At 34.4% G+C, this 22,157-nt stretch overlaps 1 protein-coding gene across 12 annotated transcripts in view; it reads right to left on the bottom strand.

The window, feature by feature from the left end:
• The window catches only part of LOC149804782 (uncharacterized), a 41,845-nt gene extending 20,281 nt beyond the window's left edge, over nt 1-21,564 (bottom strand). For 4 of the 12 annotated variants that reach the window (XM_089944483.1, XM_089944498.1, XM_089944535.1 and 1 more), the window contains exons 1-6: nt 21,509-21,546; nt 19,202-19,253; nt 13,681-13,717; nt 9,395-10,897; nt 6,589-6,716; nt 4,872-5,056 (exon numbers count right to left, since the gene is read on the bottom strand). In XM_089944483.1, the coding sequence (XP_089800609.1) occupies nt 4,872-5,056; nt 6,589-6,716; nt 9,395-10,897; nt 13,681-13,717; nt 19,202-19,253; nt 21,509-21,525 (1,922 nt within the window). In that variant the 5' untranslated portion in view covers nt 21,526-21,546. Of the gene's footprint in view, nt 1-4,871; nt 5,057-6,588; nt 6,717-9,394; nt 10,898-13,638; nt 13,718-19,201; nt 19,254-21,055; nt 21,162-21,508 lie in introns of those variants that run through there. The other 8 variants (XM_089944492.1, XM_089944528.1, XM_089944509.1 and 5 more) reach the window with 8 other exon arrangements.
• Nucleotides 21,565-22,157: the final 593 nt, after the last annotated feature.

Here is a 22,157-nt window from a genome sequence, read left to right as displayed (position 1 = left end):
TTTTCATCATAATTCCATTAATATATTTATTTCAACTGGTGTAATTGAAATTGCATTTATTAACCAGTTTTATTTTCTTTGTTTTATTGTTGAAGTTGAAATACTGTGCCAGTATAATCAAATAAGATGATACTTTCAATTATTTTTAATTCTGTATCATATTGTTTAATTGCATATTCACATCTGTTATTGTTGAGTTTGATTAAATTATTTTTGAAATAAAACTGAGCAACCTAAAATCAGAGTTTGATTATTCAATTAATTTTAAATTAAGTATGCACATATGCATTCACTTGATTGCACTACAAATTACAAATAACTACACACATCCACATGGGGCCCCGAGTGGCCGAGTGGTCTAAAGCACTCTCCATTATGGATCACTGCCATCGTACCTATGTCTGCGTGGGTTCGAGTCTCAGATTCAGCCAATGTGGGTATGTGAGAAAGCTTGCCAGTAGCTTCTTGTAGGTCGGTGGTTCTTTCTGGAGTTTTCCCGGGTTCTTCCTCCACCATTAATACTGGCCGCCATGTATAGCTTATCGTGTGCTGAAAAATTGTGTTGAACCCTACAACAACAACAACATACATCCACAATGGTGACAGTCATTTATGCACACACTACTGAAGGACATCACAATCAAATAAATGATAAAGCACAGAGGTGGCTGAAAGGTAATCATAGTCTAAGAACAAAACCAGATTATACACTTCATTGACAAATGCCTGGATAACTTGTACTGCTAGTCATTGAGCACAGCCAGGACTAATTTGCACACGTAAAGACAAAGAAGTGGAACAACCCAGTTTGGTTGAAGTTATACAAGTCTGAAATGTATGTTGAAGAGACAACATCTATTACACTTCATTGGCTCGCCTGAAACTGCTGAAGTCATCTTTATAACAGATTTTTTAGTAGTATGTGATCTGTGGCAAAGTTTCTTAAAAGTCACATTTTACTCCATACATGTAATCATGAAAAAGCAAAGCCTGATTATTTTAGCTGTTAGAATGGTTTACAAACAATTTGGAAGTTTGATGTTCAAATGCAGCTATCATCAGGAAAGGCAGGTTATGACATGATGACCATGATCATCGTGACCATTTAATGTTTGACACTTCCTTACTGGAATGCAGATAGTCATTTTCAGTGCTCAGAAAATGCAGCAAGATCTTTTGGGCAGTTTGAACAACCATACTATCCAGTATCTAATGAATGCAAAGATGATGAAACTTGTGCCACCTTCCAACAATCTAATGAACTACTTTAAGAAGCAATGTCTGCATCTACAAATTATTGCTAGACTCTAGAGTCCAACACATGGTCACAATTAAAAGCAATTCAGGATAACGTAAGAACTATGTAAAGTGGATGGAAAGTGTTCTTTTCTGATCATGAAATTTAAAGAGATACACTACATGACAGAGATAGAAGCATAGTGTTACTGTCCTTCCATCTCATATCAATTAAGTTTTGCATTCAGGTCATTTCAGGCACTTTGGTAAAGCATGTTTATTCAATGTGTGCATGTGCGTGTGTGTGTGTGATAATGAACAATAATTTCCACATGGCATCTTTTTTCATTTTGGACCAACAAGGCATCATAAGAAATCTTTAAGTGGAAACCCCATGATGATATGACTTTCCATTTTGGAGGAGAAATAATTTTCAAATTTGCTGCTGCAGTGGACATATTAGATATAATTTTCTTTAGGAATCAACAAGAATCAACTCATTTAGGACTGATGCTCTACTGGCAGGAAAGATTATCCAGGAATTCAAGACAAGACCATTTTATCTTTTAATTTATGGAGTGCCAAAACCATCTTTCTTCATTTAGAATCAACAAGGCTTCATAAGAAATATTTTTGGTGGAAACCACATGATGATACAACTTTCCGTTTTGAAGAAGCAATGATAACAAGATTTTCAAGACTGCTGCCATGGTGGCTGTATCGGATATCAGATTCATATAATTTCCATTCAGGACTAATTAGACATCATAAGAAGTCTTGCATGAAAATAATTATTGAGAGGACCAAACATCAAGGAGAATAATTGATACCGGTATTAAGTTTTTCAAGATGGTGGCCACATTGGAAGTCGGATTGGCACCATTTTCATTTATTGCCAACTACACATCATAAGAAATCCTTCACTAAAAACCCTGTGCTGATATGACCATTCATTCAGAAGTAGTGATAACTAGATTTCCAAGACGGTCACTGTGGTGCCCATATTCGATGTCTGTGCAAAAACATTTTCATTCATAAACAGATATACTTCATAAGAAGTCATTTAGTAAAGAACCCTGTGTTGATATGACCATCCATTCACATGGAGTTGCAATAACAACATTTTCAAGATGGCCACTGTAGCAGCAATATTGGATTTACAAGTGGCACCCTTTTCATTTAGGACCAACTAGACAATGCTAATTATAGCAATGCCAATTTCACCTATTTATTGACTTTTGTTTTTTGGGGCAATGTTGTACATTCAAAATCCACAGACAATATATGCCTGGTCTTTGAGAATAAAACATAATTCCATCCAACCATTATACTGTATATAAAATATAAGTTTACTTCAAATGTTTAAAAAATATTTTTTAAAACTTTGTATATTTTCTTCAGCTTAAAATTACTGATTTTTCAATGTAATCCCTATGGGGTATTATATTGCTAATTTAGATAATATGTACTGAACTTCGTGTATCCTGTATTCTAAATTTAAATTTTGGGGATTTCCAAAGAGGAGAAATATTGTTACAACACAAAAGCTGTGATTCTCAATAGATAAAATCATATGTTACGTCCCGTGCTTAAATAGGCAAACTGACCCCCAGAGCTGTAGCAAGATCAGCCAATTAGATGCAAGACTACCTCATTAATATTCATGCATCTTGCTCCTTACTGAACCCAACCAAGACCTTGATGGTATAATCCCATATTTCAAGTCTGATCAAAATTAGATCTGAAATACTCCTTCCAGTGTGGTAAGAAGCTCTGCCATTCAGATTCAAAATCACCTAATTAGTATGTGGGGATTTCATTCATTAAGAAAGACCAGGTCTGCTAGAAACTGCAAGACCTGTTGTATTCACAAGATTGTATGTTACACTGCACTCTGCTGCAGGAGAAAAAGGGCAATAACTCTAACAATTAACTGCGACAGCAGATTGATTTGTGACAATGTACAATGTTTCAAGGTGATCCATTGAAAGTGATGGACTAGTAGCATTCACAATATTCCATAATGTAATACATCAAGCTCCAAGTCATGACAAACAATAATGCCAATGACAATTGCTGGAGCATAGTGATTTGTTAATATGTGCATCTTCTGATAATGACCAAAATATGTGCCAAGTTTTAAAGTCATCTGTCAAAAACTCTGAGACTAGTTCTGTTCAGAAGATTCTATCATGCACTGCATTCAGCTACAAGACAAAAATGTAATCACCTTGAGAAACAGTGGCCTAATAGTAAAATGCCAGTGCAGCTGGCCAGAAGATCTGGGTAAGTACAATAGTTTCTGCTTAATTTTTTCCAATGTTGTAGATTGTGTATGTTATCAAAACAACTGGCACAAATTTTCTCTAATTTTTCTATCTTTATGCATATTAAACAGCCAATCATATTCATTTGTCCAATTTTGAAAGGCTCCTATGTCAAGATGCTCGGTACCAAAGTTGGTGAAATGACGTACAACAGTTTTTTTTTGTTGTGTAAATTAAGTTGTGTAAAAGTGTATTTCTATGTCAGGACAGTCAAATCTGGTCAATGAAGTGTTTTTTTTAAGATGTCTTTTAAATGTTTAATTATTTTGAGTTACAATGGCCATATCTGACAACAAATCAGTATCATTTAAATAAATCTGAAAGTCTTCAGGGCTGATTCATCAAATTCCATGCAATAGTGTCGAAGAATGAATCATTAAAGGCTTTTCTTGTTTTGTGACAGCAGCCATATTTTGAGGATTGCTTAGCATCATTTGCACAAATCAGAGATGTTTCCATCCCAGGATGCATGTTGTCAAATTTGGTCAAATTCTTATTAGCAGTTTTTGAGAAGAAGTCAGTAATGATCTTCTGTTTTTAGCAGTGGTGACCATGTTTCGTGGTGGATCTGCATTGTTCTGTAAAGTCTCAAAGGTGTCCATGCCAGGAAGATTTTTGTCAAATTCTGTGCAAAACATCTGAAGAAGTCATTTGAAGGTTGTTTTTATTTTAAATCTTTAGTAATGGTAGCCATATTTGATGGTGGGTTGGCATCATTTTATAAAAAAATTGAAAGGTCTTTATTCCAGGATGCTTTTTTGTTAAATATGGTCAATATCTGTTCAGCAGTTTAGAAGTCATATAAAGGTTTTCCTATATTCAGTTGTTTTTGTTTCTGTCTTGCATGGCTTTAATGCCATTTTTCAACATGGAATAGGTATACATGGTTGACAGTACAACTGGAGGGGGGAAGAACTCAGGAAAAGCCCAGTAGGAACCACCAATCTTCAGGAAGCTACTGATAAGATTTCTCACATACCCACATTAGGTGAGCCTGAGGCTCATATCTACAAGGACAGAGCTTTAGTCCACTAGGCCACTCAGGGCTCCTTCAATATTCACTAAAGATTACCATATTTATGGTAGAAAGCATCATCTTTTTATTTTGGATTACATAAATTCATCAAATTCAACAAATTTAGGACATATATATATATATATGATTTGCTCATTAGCACTATAATATAATAATAATAATACTTTATCTTCAGAGGGTACAACTCTTTTAACTAAACTTAAGTTAATCTAACACAATTTCTCAAACACGTTATTCTATTAAAAAAAACAGTTATGGTTTCCTGTACTAACTTTAGCTGCAACACAATGGGCAGGCACCCTGGAGTGAGGATTTGAATTAATCTAGCTGATGTGTTCTGGAAGGAAGTCCCAATCACTAATGCATCTACCAGTCCAGCTGTGTTGTCGAGTGTCTTGTTAATCCATAGGCTGGTATCATACAAGGCTATCCCAATACTGTTTGTTTTAAAACCCAGCTGAAAATCAAAAATACTTTTATTTGGGATAAACATTTTCTACTAGGAGTATAAATAAATGCTTTCCTTGTTGGATCTGAACAACAAGACCTGTATGAACAAGAGATTGTTAGACTTTATAGTTTGAGGTAGAGATTGAGTTTGAGTGTTAGTATATTGCTGAGACATTTGCAGTATCTGAGAACAATAACTGAATCTCACACTGATGTACATGACTTGAGAACAATTTCACAAAAAACTTAAATGCAAAATCCTAATGTACACAGGACTGTCACCAATGCAAACAGAAAATTATACAGCTGCAGATAAACATGAGTTTAGATACAACATGCTCACATCATGGCTCCTAATGTTCTGTATTAGAGATCCCTTGTTCACTAACACTACTCCAAACATGTTCCATGTCAACAAAAAGACAAAAATAATTCGCTTATGTATAATTCGTTTTCATCCACAGTAATGATTATTTTATACTGAATATAAGGTTATCCTAACCCTGACTATTATATAAATTGGCAGGTAGTAGAATTATTACTATTTGGTTGGCATTTTATTTAACTTTCATCCCCCCCAAAACTCAAACATACATTAACTCATTAAACCTGGAGGTTTTTGTAGTTTTCGTCTGAAATGCGAGTAGGAAACACATTTTGGGGGCTGTTTCTGAATACATCCATATACATTGACTTCCAAGCAATTTTCCATTAACCTAATACCTAGTTGTGTTAAAAACATTGTTTTCCATTGCTTATTTTGCTCGCGCATGAGCAGAAGGGTAAAAGTTGGAGTTCTTTTTTTTATTTTTGCTTAACGGACCCATCATTTTTGGATCGAGACCACTCTTTATCCAAAGGCCCTACTTTTTGCAAAGGTTCACCTGTCTGTGTGCAGTTCAGTCTAGTCTGCCTTAGATCTGAGGCCAAAAACTCCAAATCCGGACACAAAATCAAATTCCGACCACGAGTGAATTTTGGGTGGAAAAAAATGGGTCCAAAAAATAGGTTTTTCCCTCTGTATTTTGTAGTGCAACTAAAACCTCCAGATTATTTGGTATCATTGTAGAGCTACATCTGTCCACCTTTCTATAATACCACCCACTTTAGTGTATCATACATGACTGTGACACTACAGAGCTCAGCAGTAGGCTACTACCTCCTGCCATGTAAACGTGGTGTCAGGGGTTAATGAGTTAATACATTTATTTATAATCCTCACTATACTACAGTTCAGTTGACAGTTTCGGACCCCAGCTAACTTTTCATAGTGGGGTAATTCCCCTGTAGATAGCATTAGCCATTTACTAATGCAGGTGAGACAAGACTGCTCCACCCAATTTTCTCAAAAGCTTTACAGACCCGACCCCCCCCCCAATAAAAAACAACTCAGGCTTAAACTCTAAGGCTGACAATTCTGACTGCTGTAATTTTAGCTAAAATAAAGTTTAAATCATTAACTTGTAATTTAATTTGGTTACCCTACTAAGATTCTCAGCTATAATGAGACTGATGTACTCACAGAATGCATGGACTCACCATTGTATTGTTCAGGGAAACAGTCAGAAACCCATCATGTAGCAGTTGATGGTTCAGCTGATATGACTGCACGATGTTCTGGGTATCATCAAAAACAGCCAGGGTATAGTGGCTGATATTAGCTTCAGCTGTAATCACAAATGATAAAATTCTAAATTTGTATTTCTAAAACATTTGAGCCCCTACTGCAGACCCAAAAATTTAAAAGCTTGAAACAAAACAATTTGATCATGTCATCTATCTATACATCATGTGACCTTTTATTTAACTGTGCTAACAATATTTACTTTAACAAGAAAACCATGAAATGTATGATACTGCTGACCATTTTTAACAGTCCCCTGTGTAAGTACAAGTGGAACATATTTTACATTGGTCAAGTTATGTCATCTTCAACCAAATTTACTGTTCAAAAACCATTATTTTCTCATTTGACTTCAACTATGACCATTACACCCAACATCTATTAGTTTCTTTCTTACCCTATGTACAAGCAATCATTAAAATTCAAGGAACTAACTCTGGAACAGAAGTTTCCTGTAAAGGTACATAGTCTATAACTAAAATTATGTAACCAAAATGTTTCTTTTTTCAGTAACAGTGACAATGACCTTTTGACTCTACTTGGTGAAAGTACATCGTTGAGAACTTAAATTTTTGTGAAGATGCTATCTTTTTTCTTTCAGTCACAATGACAACTTGACTCCATCACCTTATGTTTATTGCAAACCATCTACAAAGTTTGGTCTGTGAAATATAACTAATATTGCTGTAACAGATACAATTTTTCTTCTTTCAGTCACAGTAGTATTAAACTTTGATACAGAATTTGACAGGCTTCTTCCTCAGCCCATGGGCAAGCTATCCACAAGGTCATAATCATAGATTTGGAGAAATCTGAGTTATTATGCAGAAATCAAATTGGAACTGATGCACAGACAATACACATGTAATGCACTTCACCTTATGGTAGGCATATAAACATTTGTTTAGACTGAGTGGCTTTTGTGCACTTGTTCTAACAAGCTGTTCAGTACAGACAGATGGAACCAAATCAAATACACCCTTACTGCAATCAGTGGGTGAATATCAATAAACAGCTGATGCTCTGTATAGGTACAACTACTTATATAATAACTAGACAGAAAGTCAAATCTATATCACTGATACTGAGAAGTTATTTAAGTGCAATGATCTAAACCAAGTCCATGTATAAACTGACCATCTGGAATCTATCGCATGACATGGTCCCTGTCTATCATCATGGCCTATCACTTACCTGTACCTATTGATATCTTTCACTTTTAGCTTATTTCCTGTTACTTGTATAGCTTTGATTTTCAACCTCAAAATACAGTAAAACAAAAATATTTTGATCTGGTAATTCCTCAAAGTACTGATTTAAAACTGTACACTCAAACTTTTGTGGGGACTGATTTCTGTGGTTTGAAAGAAATTACACTTTCACTGGTGCTTTAATTCATGGATTGGGAAAGCAGCCATTTAGTTTGTACAGAAGAATCACACTGATTGGGAATGAGGTCCTATTATGTGAACAGAAAGATCACACTGAGAAAGGGATCACACTGAAATAGACCTTAGTAATTAAGAAAGCAATCCTATTGTTACAAAAAGATCATACTGATTGGGAATGGGTCCTATGTACAGAAAGATAAGGCTGATTGTGAATAAGGTCATTAGTAGTTTGTACAGAAGGATCGCAGTGATTGGGAATGAGGTCATATAGTCTATACAGAAGGATCACACTGACTGGGAATGGGTTCTATGTACAGAAAGATAAGGCTGATTGGGAATAAGGTCATTAGTAGTTTGTACAGAAGGATCACAGTGATTGGGAATGGGTCCTATGTACAGAAAGATAAGGCTGATTGGGAATAAGGTCATTAGTAGTTTGTACAGAAGGATCACTGTGATTGGGAATGGGTCCTATGTACAGAAAGATAAGGCTGACTGGGAATAAGGTCATTAGTAGTTTGTACAGAAGGATCACAGTGATTGGGAATGAGGTCATATAGTCTATACAGATGGATCACACTGACTGGGAATGAGGTCCTATTGTCTGTACAGAGAGATCAGTGACAATGATTGGGAAATGGGTCTTATTGTTTGTACAGAAGGATCACAATATTGATCGGTAATGGGATCCCACTGTTAGTATAGAAGAATCACATGATTGGGAAAGGGATCATAATTACTGTACAGAAGGATAACACTTTGTTGCTTCTTTAAATTTAGTTTTACAGCAATGATAAAATCCACATAAATGGATACCCTATGAAAAAATAGTGGCATTATAGTATTTTTAAGTCAACCATGATGTATGTTACTAGTATGATTGTGTATATTATTAAATGCTAGTTTACAAACATATACATTGTAAAGATCTGTTATTGTTGATAAATTTTGTGACAGAAAAAGGACTTGTTATCAGATAGTTGAATTTTAACTTCATATACATGAGTGTTGATGATAAATTTTGCATGACTGAAAAGAAATCTTGTATCAGATAAATGAATCTTACCTTTTATATATATGAATATTAACCAGTATACAATTTTTGCAATGGAGAAGAACCTGTATCAGAGGGAGGAATTCTGACTTTCAAACATATGAATTTTCATGATCTGACAATAATTACAATGGCATATCAAGTTATGAATTTGAAAAGAAAAATGTCTGACAGAATTCACATGTCATTGATTACTTTTAGAGAGCTTCAAGAGGTATCAGTCATATTAAGACAGCTTTCCTCATACTACCGGTAGGAACAATCACATAGATTTACCTGTAACAAATAACTCCACCTTTGGTTGGACATCATCTCTGCCCACCATCACCTCACTGATGTAAATTTTCCCCAAAGCTGTCACCCTGGCAGTTGATGTGGCAGTGGTAGTTGTTTTTGTTGTGCCAGGTGACTGTGTCCTACTGCTGGTCATTGGCTTAGTGGTCGGTTTGGGATTACCATTGGTAGTTGTACCTGTGGTACTTAGGCCAATTTTATGTGTCGTTCCAGTTGTAGTAGCTGTGGTATTTGAGTTTCTTGTAGGTGTTGTACTAGTTGCAAGAGTGGTGGTGGGGTTGGTAGTACCTGTTAAAGCAGTAATTGTGGCCTTTGTGCTATGTGTTTGTGTTGTACTAGTTGTAACAGTGGTGGTGAGGCTGGTAGTACTACTGGAAGTAGCAACTGTGGTATTTGGATTAATTGTAGGTACTGTACTAGTTTTAACAGCAGTGGTGAGGATGGCAGTGATATTGGTCTTTGTGCTACTTGTAGGTGTTTTACTAGTTGTAACAGTGGTGGTGAGGCTGGTAATACTATTGGGATTAGCAACTGTGGTCTCTGGACTACTTGTAAGTGTGTTACTAGTTGTAACAGTGGTGGTGAGGCTGGTAGTACCACTGGGATTAGCAACTGTGGTGTTTGGACTACTTGTAGGTGTTGTACTAGTTGTAACAGTGGTGTTGAGGCTGGGAGTACTCTTGGGATTAGCAACTGTTGTGTTTGGACTACTTGTAGGTGTTGTACTAGTTGTAACAGTGTTGGTGAGGCTGGGAGTACTCTTGGGATTAGCAACTGTTGTGTTTGGACTACTTGTATGTGTTGTACTAGTTGTAACAGTGGTGGTGAGGCTGGGAGTACTCTTGGGATTAGCAACTGTGGTGTTTGGACTACTTGTAGGTGTTGTACTAGTTGTAACAGTGGTGGTGAGGCTGGGAGTACTCTTGGGATTAGCAACTGTGGTCTTTGGACTACTTGTAGGTGTTGTGCTAGTTGTAACAGTGGTGGTGAGGCTGTGAGTACTCTTGGGATTAGCAACTGTGGTGTTTGGACTACTTGTAGGTGTTGTACTAATTGTAACAGTGGTGGTGAGGCTGGGAGTACTCTTGGGATTAGCAACTGTGGTGTTTGGACTACTTGTAGGTGTTGTACTAACAGTGATGGGTTTTTGGATACTACTTGCAGCAGTAGTTGTAGTACTTGCAATATTTTGATCTTCTGTATTATTGTAAGATGTGTTGTTCTTTGGAATATTTTTGTTTTCAGTACTAACTGTAGCTGTGGTACTTGGGTTTTTTTTAAGATTAGTTGTGGTACTTGGGTAATTACTGCTAACTGTAGCGCTTGCACTACTACTTTGCTTTGTTGTGACTGCATTAGAAGTAGAAACAGCATAAAGGGATGAAGTTGTGTTCTGTGACTGCACCCAGCTGACAACAATGAGTAGGATAAGAACTGCACAATACATGTTGACTTGCATTTTAGATTTCCCAATCTTATACATGCCTGAAACACAGAATAAGACTGTGATTTATTGCTTAATAAACCCATTCTTCTATCACAAGATTAGACTGCACTAACTTATGTCACATGAATGCTTCAGCACAAAAGCATATCTTACTGTCCTGTAATTCATTACTGACCATTCCAATCCCAACAGAAAATGAACCTGTGGGCTAATATTGCTATAATTGCTACATTTACATCAACAAATCTCCTAAAAAAAAAAACAGACAGGGCATTAAGATCCCAGGAGTGTTGATTTCATAACTCAGGTTATTATGCACTAAAAAACACAGTATTTTTCTCATACTGCCCAAAAAGAGCGCATGGTTCTCATATTGGATGATGAATGGCAACGTCTGAACAAATGTAAAAGTCCCTGATGCCAGAATGCTCCCTATAAATCATGTGCAGATTCCTCAAGTAAAGTTTAAGAGCAGCTGTAAATAATGAATGTGAACAGATAATGGATCATGCAAAATGTAATGACACACAGCAGATGTGGAACCATATTATAAGCTCAAGTAGCCTCAAACTTATAGAGAATATTTTATTTTATAACCCTAATGCCAAAACAAATATTTGAGTATACAAAATATTAAACTATGAATAATTTTTGATGAGTAGAGCTGAATTTTTTAATGGAATATTCATTTTTTTTAAATTATGTGTATTTAATTGACAACGTGCTTTTAACTTTTGTACATGATTGTAAATTGTAAACAGAATGATTTTACATAGCTAAATTTTGTCCATGACTGGTTATGTAGCAAGAGTTCAAGGTCAGTGTTGTTGACAGTTAGGCTAGGTTCTTCCATTGGAAATCTTCACATTCTATCGTGATGTAGGTCAAGTGAAAATATGTATAAATAGGGATTTCATAAACAAATAATTCATTCCTGTTCTAAATCAGTCTTTGGAAATCCAGTGTCTGCAGTTGTGTTGTTGACATCATATATATATTGCAAGAGGAATTATTTATTTAAAATATTCATTTGAATTACTAAAGTGCTCATTGATTTTTACAGTATACACACTACTTTGGATTTTCTTAACTAATTCAAAGACATTCTGCATTGCATCACTGTGTTATATTAGGACATTCAAGTCTTTTGGAATACAATTGGAAAATTCTATATTTTACAACATGTGACAGTACATTTAGGATTAAATTGATTTAAATCACAACACTGTTAAGTTTCTCTTAAACTTTCACTTTGTATTGTTAGACAATTATATTGTTTGTTGATTTTACTTAAATTGCTGGTCTCACTTCCTTCTCTTACATATTTTAATACCAAGAGTTGTAACAGCCTCTAAAATTTCAAGACAGCTCCTGTCACATGTGGTATCTCTTAGTCAACATACTATGGGGGGGGGAGGTAAATTTATGCCCTAAACAAACCTCTGAAAACACAATGAGTATAAAAACAAGACTTTTAACCAGACATTCTACACTCTATAAAATTATGTGATTATTTCAAATCACTGAAACATGGAGAAATTAAGTAACCAAAATGATCAAAATGGGGCAAACAAAAAATTACTATCTGTCAGCTCTGGAAAACAAATGTAATAAGAATTATATGTGAAAAGTTTTTAACAAGCCAGGTGCAATTAAATGTTCCAAAAGGTCAAGCAAAATCCAAAACTCAGCCAAGAAGGCCAGATTACTGATGAGGATAGGAAGTACATTCAATGAATTATTTCTAAGTATGACTTCCAGACTTACGGAACTCATTGTAAAATCACAATGAACTAAGAAATTTCTTAACCAGAAAACTGCAGCAAACTTAATCAGTTCACTTTAGCTTTCAACCTAATCACAATGCCTTCATCAGAGGAATGATGTCTGACAAATTTCTTGTGTACAAAGGTGGAAGTTCCAATCCAGAATCACAGTTCAACACTTGCTCCCCCTTCATGATTTCAATATCTTCCCTTATTTCTCTGCTTAGGGTATTATTCTCTCTAACAAGTACTCCAGTTTTATCACAAGAAATAATATGCCTTGATTCTTTGCAATATTCACCATCCACTGTCTGAGATTCTCTGTTGGTGTATAAGTGTTTTTAAACTCTTGTTTCAAGGCCTCTAGCAGTCTACCCAATGTAGTCTTTCTCACAATTATTACAATGGAATTTATAGATGACCAAGTATTTCTTATTCTCTGGAATGTACCAAGACTGAATAGATGGTGTTAAAGGGATTGTGGATAACATTAGTTCCATGATTTCAGAAGATTTTTTTTGTAATATCTTGGAATTTGTCACAGGATCAATATTAAGTTGATGATGTGACTCCAGTCCATATGTCAACCTCTGATGAAGACCTTTTGATAAGGTTAAAAGCTAAGGAATCATGGTTTAATTTGCACACAAAGGTATATATTGTTATTCATTAACTAAAATGGCTGTAGCTAATAACAATATTAATTCTAGATATAAACTTCTGGTGACATGGCAATGATTATCATTAGTAAAGGTGAGTCCTTTAGACCACTCAGCCATCTGAGGCCCCAAATGGCAGTTTTTCTATTAAAAAAAAGAACCAGTTACAGACCTACATGCAGCTGACACCACGCTATCAGGTTCAGATGGTCAAAGTCAGACCTAGAGGTCTCCCTTCACACAGTCTTATTTAGAACAGATTCCAGGTGTATGGGAAAATAGCATGAAAGTAAACACAGACAATTACTAATGATTTCTAACCAACAAAAGACAGAAAAACAAGAAAGTAATAACTTGAATCTTAAGTTGAATAAAACTTTTTCCACCAATGGTTACCCATTGCAAAATCCATGGGATGATGGTTGGCAACAATCTGAAATTAAATGAACATATTCCAGTCATGTCATAAAGTCAAGTCATATATCATAAAGTCAATTCATTTCTGTGGCTATGAGACCAGACATTAACTAAATAAAGGTTAACATATTGCAAAAGTTTTATACAACCATACCTAGACTACTGTTATGTTTGTGGGGGAAATATATCTGACAGGATTACTTGCAAATTATTCCACTTGCAAGAAAGAGCTTGCAGACTCATATGTGATGACTCTATGGTCATAAACTAAGAAACTGAAAAGAGCAAAAACCAACAGGGTTTTTTAAAATTCAACAATAATTTATTTCCCAAGAATACAAAGTGAAAAATTCAAAAGAGAAATTACAGTATGGTGAATGAAATTCTAAATAGCCTAAAAGTTCCATCACATGTCCAAAAGTATCATGTATTTAGAATGAGTTCCAGTGTCGTTCCAAATGAAGTCCAATCTACTGTGCTGATGTGGCAGTAGTCAGGCACAGTTTGATGTGCTCATAGTATTGATGTATCACAATGATATAATCCAAAATTTCTTTAAATGAATTAAAATTAATTCAATAATAGTTACATAGGCCTGACATTTATAAGCACTATGTAAAGTTCCATGAATAATTGAAGTAAATAAATCCTCTCAAATAATAACTGAACATAATTAAATGACTCCACTAAGACTGATTTTAAGATAGGAATAACTAATTATCAGGTAAATATGCCTTGCACGAAAAACCAAGATGCAAATTTCAGAACAAGAATCAGGGTCAAATATTCATTTCTAGATCATTCTGTCAACAAGGACATGTCCTTCAGCAGCTAACCAATCAGGAATTAAATCACCTGGTTTTCCTAGGTGGACACCCATGATCTGAACTCAAATCCAATCAAATTTATGACTAAGATTTCCTCTACATCGTCCAAGGTCAAAAGGCCAAAATAACATATTTATTCCAATTAAATGTACAACCTACTAACATATTTACTCCATTTAAAATAACAACGTACCATCTTGAAGCTATGTGTTTAAAAAATACCATTACAATCATTAATCAAAAAAGTTAATACAAATTATATATATATATATATATATATATATATATATATATATATATATATGAGAGAGAGAGAGAGATAACACATCCTTTATAATGTTGAAAACATCCTAAATGCAATGAACAATATTAAAATGTTAATAGTGATATGCATATTTTATTTATTTTGTGTGCTTGACATTTGTCCATGATTGAGGATAGAGCTTTTATGCATACTTGCTTGTTTGTTGTGTAAGTTATAAATAGACGTTTATTTGGGTCTGGGTTCAAGACGTTGCCTTGATTATGACCTGTGTAGGTTCTAGAAATGAATCTGTTCACAGTTCGGGGTAATTTTCCAATAAGATGATTGAGTTTTTCAGAAAACTTACATCGGTTAGATCAACAAGATCCTTCATTACTATTTTAATATCAGTAATTTTGGAATTAATTTTAGTTGTGTTCAGATATAATTTGAGAAGAATTATATATTTAAATAATTTATTGGAATTACAAAGTGTCCTTTTACATTCTGGACTAGAACATCACTGTTGGATTATTGTGAAATCATTCAAGGACATTCTTGATTATGTTATTGTGATACATCAAGATTGTTGGTTCATCAGTTCATTCAAAGTTATCAGTACATCAGCACATTCAAGACTTGGAATTTATTCAGAACGATATACTTTTGGACTCGTGACAGAACCTTTACAATTATCTGGGATAAAATTCAGAATAATTTAAGTCTGTCTTCCATTTTTACTTTGCAGTCTAGGGAAATAAAAAAATTGTTGAATTTTACTAAACTTCTTGGTTTTGCTTTTTATGTGCTTAGTTAGAGACCATAGAGTCATAACAACAGTAATTTAAAAAAAGACTAGTCTTATGCTCAATCTTTAAAAAAATATGGCTCCATCTCAAGGAATTATTTCATGTTAGGCATGACTCCCATGCCATTACTTCCAATTTATGTCACTGTCAATTAACCAGCTTTCCATTTCAAAACCAAAATAAATAATTCTTTATGAAAATTTTTAGAGAAAGTAAAAATAAGAATACATTTAATTGTAAAAAAAACCCAATGTATGAAAAGTGGAACTTGCTTGATTTGACAAGTACACTACAGTTTAAAGAATAAATACTCTGTAATCTTCTATTTTGTTTTCTCACTGTTTTTTGTACATTATATACACAATGTACCTAGCTGGAGCATTTTCTTACAAAATGTTCAGTTTATTATGTCCATTTATAAATGTAGCTTATAATCAATGGTTTTTTCTTATTGTGTGTAACTATATATAATGTTTGTAAATATATGCATATAGTATAGGGCCACAAGAAGGATTCATTCTATTAACTGTGTCACCCTCTTTGAATAAAGTCATTATTATTATAATTATTATTATTAATACTATTATTATTATTATTATTATTATTACTATTATTATTATTATTATTATATTATTATAAATGAGGCAGAGAACAACTTGTTGATCTACCATAATATGTACATATACACTGACTGGGGTCCCAAAAAGCTGGTGACATGATGGAAGCCATCAATCATACAAAGCTGTGTGAGAATAGTCTCAATTTTATTCCCAGAAGATAAAAACAACGCAATTCAAACTTTGTCAATTCCTATTTCATGTAGTGGTATAAGTCTAATCTAACAAATACCTTGCATAAGATTATTATCTATCAATCAATTAATCACATAAATCAAACATTATTCAGTCACTTCAATTCACAACAAATTTCCTTTTATTGTTTTATTAATTTTCTCCATATTGTTTAACTTTTTAAAATAAATTTTACCATGAAGACTGTTGTAATTTAAAAATCTTATTCAGACATTTATGACTTTTTTATTACTAAAGTAATAATAATTCGAAAAATCATGACTGTAATTGTTAAATGCACCATTTTAGTTTCAAGAGTAGTTCAGTAGTTCAGGCTAAAAAAACATTGACTAGAAAACTTAAAGTATAAATTCACTAATTTTCCACATTGTTGTCTCACTACTTATGTACTGTATATACACAGTATACCTAGTAGGAACATGTTCATTTAAATTTTCTGTTTATTATGTCCATACAAAAATATAGCTTATTATCAATGCTTTTGTGTGTGGGTGTATGTTAAATTTTCTGTTTCTTATGTCCATATATAAACACAGATAATTATCCATGGTGTATGTGTGTGTGTGTGACTATATACATGTACTCTGAATGTAAATATGCATATAATAGAGGGTCACAAGGATGAATAGTTCCATGTAAATAATTGTCACCCTCTTTAAATAAAGTTATTATTATTATTATTATCTGGTCCTGTATTCACAAAACTTCTCAAATTTGCAAGTTTTAACCAGGATGAAGGAGAAGAGTTCATTTCTAGAACAGACTAAGTCGTCAGTGCTGTCCAACCTTTTTGACACCTTGGGCTACTAAAAAATGTTTTTCTTGAAACCGAGGGCCACAGCAGAAAACTGAAAAGCAACAACTATATAGCTGCTCGACCTCTGGCGGGCCATTTAAAATCGGCGCAGGTTGAACAGCACTGGACTAAGTTGTAATTAGTCAAGATCTGTTACTAATATTATAATAAAAGGCAGGCTAAGTATTTTTATGAGGGAATTCCAATAACTATGACCCAGGCCCAAATAAATGTTTATTTCTATTAATAATGATCCTAATATTTAACCCACACTCATAGAGAAAATATAAACCATGTATTCTTTGTTTACAAAAATAAATGTTCTTGGTTAGGTACAACATGAACTTGATTTTGGACAAGGTCAAGTACAAAATACAATTATAACTTAGAATAATGGAGCAAAAAAAACTAACAAGTATAAATTAAACAGGCATAACACAAATCCTATCCAGAGATATATCACATACAGCATCAACTACCAGCACTGGTTGTCTGACTTTAAGCAACGAGAGCACCTGCGGGACAGTCCATTTAGTACATACACATGGAGGGGGAGGGGGGTTTAACCCAAATGCATAAGCTTGCATATGGGGGGAGGTCTACTGATAATTTACATATGCATAGGAAATGGGGTGAGGGAGGGGGCTGTGAAATAATTTGTCTACACTGGCCTTCAAATAAGCCAGCTACTGGGAAAAGTATGACTTTGGGGGATGTGTCACTTGTATGCCTTTGTACCCCTGATTGCTAGCTATTACGCAGCTCAGCAGTGAGTCTGGCGGCCTGCCCCATAGATTACACATCCTTCAATCTGGTCTCACTGCTGACTGCCGCTGGCTCAAGATTTTAGCTGTTGCAGTGCTCAACCATACATATGCAGGTGGGGGGGGTTGTAAAAAAGTATGCTTGTGTATGGGTGAGGGGGTCAAGCTTTGCCGGATTTTTGCATTCGTACTAAATGGATGGCAACCTGATTATTAACCTTCCATCTAAACTTGCTTAATGTCATAACAATAAACCCCTCATATCTCCAATTAGTGTCCTGATTGCAGTTGCCCACCTAATGTTATGCTACCATGACCACCAGAGGCCTTCTTAAACCTATACTCCTCCTACCTCCACTCATTCACCGAAGATTCACTGGCTCTAGTACAAACAGAGCTGCTTCATGACAGCAAAATACCATGTATGGTGGCCTCAAAAAGCCATTTTACAAAATACCATGTATGGTGGCCTCAAACTCCACATGACAAAATAAAATGTATGGTGGCCTCAAAACTCATTTTACAAAATACCATGTACGATGACCTCAAAGCCCATTTTACAAAATATCATGCATGGTGACCTCAAAACCCATTTTACAAAATATGTATGGCAGCCTCAAAACCCATTTTACAAAATACTATTTATGGTGGCCTCAAAACTCATTTTTACAGAATACATGTACCATGTATGGTGGCCTCAAAACCCATTTTACAAAATATCAAGTATATTGGCCTGAAAACCCATTTTACAAAACAAGTACCATGTATGGTGGCCTCAAAATCCATATTTACTACAACAAAGAGTAATAATTGATCATTCAATATCATCAGTCTGTGACTCATTGGTAACATTTTTGTTGTTTTCATTTGATAATGATATTATTGACAGCCTTTCATAATTACAGTAAAAGCCTGAAAATATTTTTATTAATGCCCCTATACAATACCATCAGAAGGGGACAAAGTAGAAATGTTGTATCAGACATACGGTAGGTTCCTTCTTGTTTTACTTGTCAGATAGAAATGTTGTATAGGTAATACAGTAGGTTCCTTACTGTTCTACTTGTCAGATAGAAATGTTTTATTAGAAATACAGTAGGTTCCTTACTGTTTTACTTTTCAGATAGAAATGTTGTATCAGACCTACAGTAGGTTTCTTACTGTTCCACTTGTCAGGTAGAAATGTTGTATCAGACCTACAGTTGGTTTCTTATTTTTAACTTGTCAAGCAGAAATGTTGTATCATACCTGCAGTAGATTCCTTATTCTTTTACTTGTCAGGTAGAAATTTTGTATTCCCCTGAAATGCAAAGTGCTCTTCATAGAATAACATTCTTGGAAATACATACTTTGATTTATAGTGAAATTTCAAATAAGGATATATTCTTGGAATAAATTATTGTGATCCAACAAAAGACTACTGTCACATCACCACCAGTTCACCACACGTACCACAACAGCACATGTACACTTCCACCATTAGAATTAATTTGGATTTCCACTAAAGTTTATTCAGGACATTAATCATTAAGACTTGTTTCTGTAATACTAGAATTATTTGGAATTTAATCTGCAATACTATAAGTTCCCTTTTTTATATTTTCCCTTTGTATTCTTGGGAAATAAATTATTTGCTGCTGATCATGTTAAGTTTTTAAATAATACCATGAAAATTCTTGACAAGTAAATTTTGCCTAAGAAACAAATAAACACTAAATCAAGAAATTAATACCACTGTCAAATTACTGACAGACAGATCTCAGTATATTAACTGAAAGATGTTGTGACAATGTGGGTGTTATTTTTATAACTTTCTGACTATTCAGTTGTTTCTAGAAATCATTTCTGCATACATAAACTTGACCAACTTTTTACAGTTTGTCATGCATAGTTAATTACTAGTTTTATTGTTTACCACAAAACTAACCAAATTTGACCTGTTGACAATAATACATTAGCACAAAAACTGGAATAGCATAAAAATATAAAAGATGATTTAATGAAAAAATGACACTGGTAAGCTCAAAGAAAATTTGGGAAGAACAGTATAGCATACAATCCATATATCAGAACGACATCAACAGTCTCTATTCATCAATTTCATCATTCTTTAATAATACTGCTCAAGATGTTTTTTAATAAATAATAGCAATCCAATTTGTAATAAACAATGGTTTTGAACTAAATGCCAAAAGAGCCAAAGAATATATCACCAATGTGAGAATAATACGTAACAATAACAAAACACAACAAATAGGACAAATCATATCCATCTTGTTTATACAGATTAGTTAATCCTTTATAAGTGCCATTTAATTTTCAGGGCCCGAGTGGCAGAGTGGTATAAAGCGCTCACCATTAACGATCACTGCAATCTCACCTCTGTCTGCGTGGGTTCGAGTCTCGTGAGTATGTGAGAAAGCTTGCCAGTAGCTTCTTGTGGATCGGTGGTTCTTTCTGGGGTTTTCCGGGTTCTTCCTCCACCGTTGATAGCCTTTCTTGTGCTGAAAATGGCGTTAAACCCTACCATAACAACAACCAAGTAACTTTTCCATATAGCAAGCATGTGTTTTGTTTTTAATACATTTGTATAGTATGAGTTCTTCTCATTCCTTCACTGCCATAGTGGATCTGCCAATCAGAGTTCTGCACATGCTAAGTTGTGATGTCATATGGCGGAATTTCTGAATATTATTATTACTATTCTTTGAATGCTATATGCTGGCCTTCAAAAGTGTGCATAGAGTGAATATAATGACACTATTTACTAATTATGTCAGAAAGAAGTATGGCAAAAGTTTTCATGTAATTATAAGTAATACAACTATACAAATGAAGCATGGTCTTTTACTTACAGGGGAAAAACCCGCATTTAAATACATTTTTGATGTAAAACAAGTGGAGGAACTGAAGGAAAATGTTGACAAATAATTATGAATGAAACGCTAATCTTTGCCCCTCTTAATCGCGAATGCCCACCACCCCCACCCCCAGGATATCATATCAGTTTAGCTGAGTTAATTGTTAATATAAATGGTCAATATTAATTTTCTACCAATAACGGTACACATGTATATAAATCTGCCATATGCATCGTCTTACCAGCAACTATCCTTGAAATTTCAGTCCAAAATATATTATAGTTTTAACTGCGACTGATTGTGATATCGTCAACACCTGCGAACTTTGCACCTTGATAATTAATCGCACACCTTTTTATTTTTCGGACTTTTATCTGTACTTTAAACCCATACAAGCTCACGATTTATCCACCAGACTGCGGTTTCTCTTCCTTGTATCGAAGACGATTGGAAATAACTTCATTGATGTAATTTTACCTTTAAATGACTCAGAATAGAGCTTTTGTCTTCTTTTTCCTCTCTCCAAAATTGGGTTTCGGAAAAGATAATTGAGAAATAATATGTCCTGATTTCGCAAAATAACCTAAAATTGTGTTTACATATCCAATAAATATGTAACAAATGCATTGTTTGTTTTTATCATTTTATGCAACCGGACTCTCTTCATAAAAGCAATAATGAAAACGAAATATACCTCAACCAATTATTCATCTATTCGTAGCTCGAAACAATCTACGCATCCTCTGCCTTTGGGGGCGCTCACCGACTACTATGTACTTTTGAGAGAGTGACGTATGTAAGGTGAAGTGGTTTGCATTTGAAACATGCAAAGTGGAGAGAATGATGGCATACCTCTATGCTACTTTGATGTAATGTGGCTGACCTTTCTTTGAATACTGTACTTATGGAAATTGTACATGATCTAACCACACTGGTAAGTAAATAACTGCTCCCGTATGTAAATAAATCAGCCTCAATCAGTCTAAAGTACACTATCTTTAGCACCTATTAAAATAGGGAAAATGAATTTTGCCCAACTAGACAATACCAGCCTCTGAAAGTGCAATGGATGAATTACTACATATATAAAATGTAATTTTAAAAAAAAATTATCGGCTCTTTTTTCTTTTTTTTTCACAATTTACCTCTGAAGTCCAGAAAGTGAAAATGACCAAGCGGAGCTAGCAGTTTTTGAAAGATGCACATCTGAAGTAAGGCCAAGTTTTATACTCTATAACCCATATTACACCCATCAATTATACACCGAAATAAAGGGAATTAAAGGTCCATTGAAAAATACCTAATATACACTAGGTCTATATTAAGTAGCCAGTATAACCAGT

This window comes from Sinohyriopsis cumingii, chromosome 2, assembly GCF_028554795.1.
Source record: "Sinohyriopsis cumingii isolate HCF-2022 chromosome 2, ASM2855479v2, whole genome shotgun sequence".
Classification (NCBI taxonomy): Eukaryota; Metazoa; Mollusca; class Bivalvia; order Unionida; family Unionidae; genus Sinohyriopsis; species Sinohyriopsis cumingii.
The sequence above is the reverse complement of the archived record's forward strand: the minus strand, read 5'-3'. Positions and strand labels throughout refer to the sequence as shown.